Genomic DNA, 4,901 nt, shown 5'->3' with positions numbered 1-4,901 from the left:
CAGCCCCATCCAAGCCCCACTCACCTTCTGCTCCAACATGCTGGGCAGGGAGTTCCCTCTGTCCATGCGCCCACGTTGGCCGTTCTGGGAGGGCAAAAGTTGATGTCAGCCTGACCTTCACCTTCCCAGAGGGCTGTTCTCTCCCACCTGAACTGAAGCCAAGGTGATGGGCTCCAGCCTGGGGATGGCACACACTCCCTCCCACCTCCAGCTCGTTCCTCTCCCCTCTGGGACTCATCACAGAGGTGTCCCCAGTGTCCCCCACATCATACATCACCCTCTCACTGGGTCTCCGTGCTGGCAGCCAGGTGAGTGCTTACCTGCAGGGCTGGAAAACAGAAGGAGCAGGGATCAGCTCCATGGACCCTCACTGTGTTCCCCCACATTCCTCCCCTGGGTGATGACAAGCCCTGAGAGGTGGTTTTCCAGCCTCTCTAAGCCCAGGCTTGTCCCAGCACTCTTCATGCCCAGGGACATCCCCCTACACATCCCACATTCCTCAGGACACTCACATTCTTCAAGACATCCACACATGTTTGGAACATCCACACATCCCCCAGGACATCTCCACATCCCCTGGGACACCCCCATGTCCTCCTGGACACCTTTGCATCTCCAGGCCATCCACACATCCCCCAGAACAATCCCATACTCCCAGGGGCATTCCCACACCCCCAGAACACCCCCACATCCCCAGGATCACCCCCATTCCATGCTCTGATCCTCACCTGGACTGCCCTTCTCACTCCCTGCTGAGCCAAACTCTGCTGACTGCAGCTGGAAGGGGACAGGAGACAGGGTCAGAGCAGGGCCACCCCCAGACCCCACCCGTGGGGGGTGACCCCTGCAGCATGGGGGGGCAGCTGCTGCCCACTCACCCGGGTGAGGGTGCTCCTGCCTGAGGTGGGCAGCGAGGAGCTCTTGTAGCTCGTGTGCAGGGCTGGGAGAAAGGAAGAGACAGTCAGGTGTGCAGGCAGGAGTGCAGGCAGGGGTGTAGGAGGCAGGTAGAGATGCAGGAAGAGATGTGGGAGGTACAGGCAGGGATGCATGAAGGGATGCAGGAGGTACAGGCAGAGATGCAGGAAGGGATGCGGGAAGTACAGGCAGAGATGCAGCTGGTACAGGCAGGGATGCAGGAAGGGATGCAAGAGGTACAGGCAGAGATGCAGGAAGGGGTGTGGGAAGTACAGGCAGAGATGCAGCTGGTACAGGCAGGGATGCAGGAAGGGATGCAAGAGGTACAGGCAGAGATGCAGGAAGGGGTGTGGGAAGTACAGGCAGAGATGCAGCTGGTACAGGCAGGGATGCAGGAAGGGATGCAAGAGGTACAGGCAGAGATGCAGGAAGGGGTGTGGGAAGTACAGGCAGAGATGCAGCTGGTACAGGCAGGGATGCAGGAAGGGATGCAAGAGGTACAGGCAGAGATGCAGGAAGGGGTGTGGGAAGTACAGGCAGAGATGCAGCTGGTACAGGCAGGGATGCAGGAAGGGATGCAAGAGGTACAGGCAGAGATGCAGGAAGGGGTGTGGGAAGTACAGGCAGAGATGCAGCTGGTACAGGCAGGGATGCAGGAAGGGATGCAAGAGGTACAGGCAGAGATGCAGGAAGGGGTGTGGGAAGTACAGGCAGAGATGCAGCTGGTACAGGCAGGGATGCAGGAAGGGATGCAAGAGGTACAGGCAGAGATGCAGGAAGGGGTGTGGGAAGTACAGGCAGAGATGCAGCTGGTACAGGCAGGGATGCAGGAAGGGATGCAAGGGAGTTACAGGTAGGGATGCAGGTGGTACAGGTAGGGATGCAGGTGGTACAGGCAGGGATGCAGGAGGTACAGGCAGGGATGCAGGAGGTACAGGCAGGGATGCAGGTAAGGATGCAGGAGGTACAGGCAGAGCCACAGGTGAGGAAGGGAAGGGATGCAGGAAGAACACCCCACGTACACGTGTGGAAGGGTGTCCGGTCCGGCAGCGAGCGAGTTTTTCTCCGGATTGGGAGAGATTTCTCCATCTCCTCCTTCAGGATCAGCTTCCCGAGGTTGGAGGTGACCTGGGAATGAGGGACATGGATGGGGATTTAGTGGCAGCACATCCCCAGCCCCTCACAAGGTGCTCACCTTGTGCCTGCTCTGCCCCTCACCTTGCTTAGCTCCTGCCTTTGGAGCTCCCGCAGGTTCTTCATCTCCTCTGTCAGATCCTCATCCTCTTCCTCCCCTCTCTTGGAGGCCATCCTCCTCCTCCACTCTGTCTCTGGGGGAAAAACGGGATGTTATCCCCCTTCCCAGACCCCTGTGGAGTCCCTGAGGGGGACAACCCCCTGTCCCCACCTACCCACGACAGCCAGGGATGGGGGGCATGGCCAGTAATCCGTCTCGATCTTGGCAGGCTGGTTGGGGTCTGGGGGCTGCGCCGCCGGGAACTTGGAGGACTCGATGATCAAATCCTCTATGAGATGCTTCCCGTGGTGGGCACTGGAATGGTGATCTGTGGGGCACAGGGGAGGGTGAGGCAGTGCCTTGGGGTGCCCCATCCCATGGGACAGACCCCAACCCACTCACCTTTCTGCCGGTAGATCGGAGGCTTCTTGTATATGTTGAGCTCTGTGGTGTCGGTCTCTGGAAGGGAAAAGGGGGTTGAGTGGGAGCTCAGAGGGGTGGGAAGAGGTTTGCAGGGACCCCTGAGGGGGGTGAGGCAGTGCTGGGGGTCCTGCTGGCAGGGGGACGTACCGGGGCGGTGGAAGTGCTGGACGCTGCTGCGGGTGGAGGTGCTGCCCTGGCGTGGGGCAGGCAGGGGGGTGCTGGTGGGGGGACGACTCTCCAGCCACTCCCGGATGACCTGTGGGCACACAGGGGTGGTGATCAGCCAGACACCCCCAAATCCAGCATCACTCCCTCCTCCACACACCTCCCGTGCACATCCCATGCCCTACTCACCTCTGGAGACGGAGGAGGAGAGATGGATTTGGGAGACAGGGAGCGCTGCAGAAGGTGAGAAGTATTTTATTCCAGCAATTTATTCCAGCAGCCCCACAACTGTGACCCCTCTGACACCCCCAAAACAACCAAGGGGTGCAGGATGCCTCACCTCCCTGCTCCGGGGCAGCTCCACGTGCTCCATGAGTGAGTAGGTGAAATGAGGTTCGTAGATCATCAGGTCAGGGCGTTCAATGTCCAGGATTGCTTTGTCCTTGGGGATTGCAGCCAAGTCCTTGTAGCCCAGAACCTCGTTGTCCATTTTGGCCTGGAAGGAAGGAAAAACACCTTCATTTGGAGTGCAGAAAGGGAATATTTGGGAATGGGGAGGGCTGATATCTTCCATGATCCTGCCGAAGTGATGGAGAGGGTTTGAGGAGGCACATCCCAACCTCACAGATGGAGGGATGTGGTGGGAAGATGGGAATGGCTTCTTACCACGATGCTGGAGGGTGATCCGGGGACACTGGATCCTCGGGAAGAACAGACGCTCCCAGGGGAGGTCAGTGGCTGCTGGATGGAAAAGGGGAAGATTTTAGCCTGGGAAGGGGCTCAGGGTTCTTGTTGGAACCCCCCAGGGCATGGGCAGAGGGGCCGAGGAACATCCCTGTGCCCTGGGGCAAAGCATCCCTGGGGATGTGGGATCTGTGGGTGGGCACTGGGGGCTCCTTTGCTCCAGCCTTGTGGGACAGCTCAAGGCTCGGGGCAAGGGACAGCTCAAGGCTTGGCCAGGACACGTTGCCACTAGATGGTGCTGCCAGGCTGGGCTGGGAGGAGGAGGAGGAGAAGGAGGAGGAAGACAGGGCCCTACTAACAGCATCCCATGACTCTGCCCATGTCCTTGGCCACCAGCCCCTGCCCTTGGCCACCAGCCCCTGAGTGCAGGGCTCCTCACTGCCTGCATGCCCCCAGCACCCTGCCCACGACCCTCAGCACCCTGCTTATGACTCCCAGCACTCTTCCTGGACCCCCAGCACCCTGCTCACGACCCCCAGCACCCTGCCCTGTACCCCCAGCACCCTGTCCTGTACCCCCAGCACCCTCCTCATGACCCCCAGCACCTTGCCCAAGACCCCCAGGACCCTGTCCTGTATGCCCAGCACCTTGTCCTGTATCCCCAGCATCCTGCTCATGACCCTCAGCATTCTGCCAACCACCACCACCCTTCCTGTACCCCCAGCACCCTGTTCTGTACCCCCAGCATCCTGCTCTTGACCCTCAGCACCCTGCTCATGTCTCCCAGAACCCTTCCTGGACCCCCAGCACCATGCCCACCACCCCCAGGACCCTTCCTGTACCCCCAGCATCCTACTTACCATCCACAGGATCATTCCCACATGTCCCCCCCTTACCTTCTGCAGTCTTTCCATTCAGCTGTGGGCAGGAGGGGTTGTGTCAGTCACAGGGTCCTGTGGGGAGAGCAGGAAAGTCAGGACACTTCCAGGCTGGGCACAGAGCACCCCCAGGTTGGTTTGGGGCTAGGTGCCCATCTCCCACCGCCATCCTGCCATGGGGCTGAGCTCAGCTGCCCCCCACGCACCAGAGCTCGATGTGGCACGAGGGCTGCACATTCCCACTGCCAAATAGTGCTGTGCTGGTAGCAGGACAGGCCTCCTAGGGGATGCCACTGTCCCCCAGGGTGGGGACAGGCATGGGGCACAGCACACCCTCACTCACCACTGCCTCTGTGGCTCCACATCCCTCTGGATGCCGACACCAGGCTGGGGCTCGGATATTCCCTCTGCAACAGGGATGGGAGAGGTGTGGGTGACTCGGGGGGTGAGGAAGCTCCACCTTGTGCCCCCCACTGCCCCTGCAGACCCCTGTGCCCAGCCTGTGGCCCCTGGCCGTGCCGACTGCTGGCCCCACTGCCCGTGGTGCTGACGGTGCTGGCAAGCAGAGCAGCGGGAATGAAACTCTTTGTCCAGTGGCCTCG

General features: G+C 60.4%; 1 protein-coding gene across 1 annotated transcript; it reads right to left on the bottom strand.

The window, feature by feature from the left end:
- Positions 1 to 24: 24 nt before the first annotated feature.
- On the bottom strand, positions 25 to 4,335 carry DMTN (dematin actin binding protein; the record flags this gene model as incomplete). Its single annotated transcript, XM_009084415.1, is given in 12 exon segments — positions 25 to 110; positions 729 to 777; positions 879 to 940; positions 1,938 to 2,043; positions 2,134 to 2,243; positions 2,325 to 2,477; positions 2,552 to 2,608; positions 2,720 to 2,828; positions 2,927 to 2,971; positions 3,078 to 3,233; positions 3,404 to 3,478; positions 4,318 to 4,335. Coding segments are annotated over 12 exon segments (1,026 nt in total), but the record flags the coding sequence as incomplete, so codon positions are not given.
- Between the last annotated feature and the right edge of the window lie 566 nt (positions 4,336 to 4,901).

This window comes from Acanthisitta chloris, unplaced genomic scaffold, assembly GCF_000695815.1.
Source record: "Acanthisitta chloris isolate BGI_N310 unplaced genomic scaffold, ASM69581v1 scaffold16621, whole genome shotgun sequence".
Classification (NCBI taxonomy): Eukaryota; Metazoa; Chordata; class Aves; order Passeriformes; family Acanthisittidae; genus Acanthisitta; species Acanthisitta chloris.
This window is presented reverse-complemented; position numbering and strand designations above follow the sequence as displayed.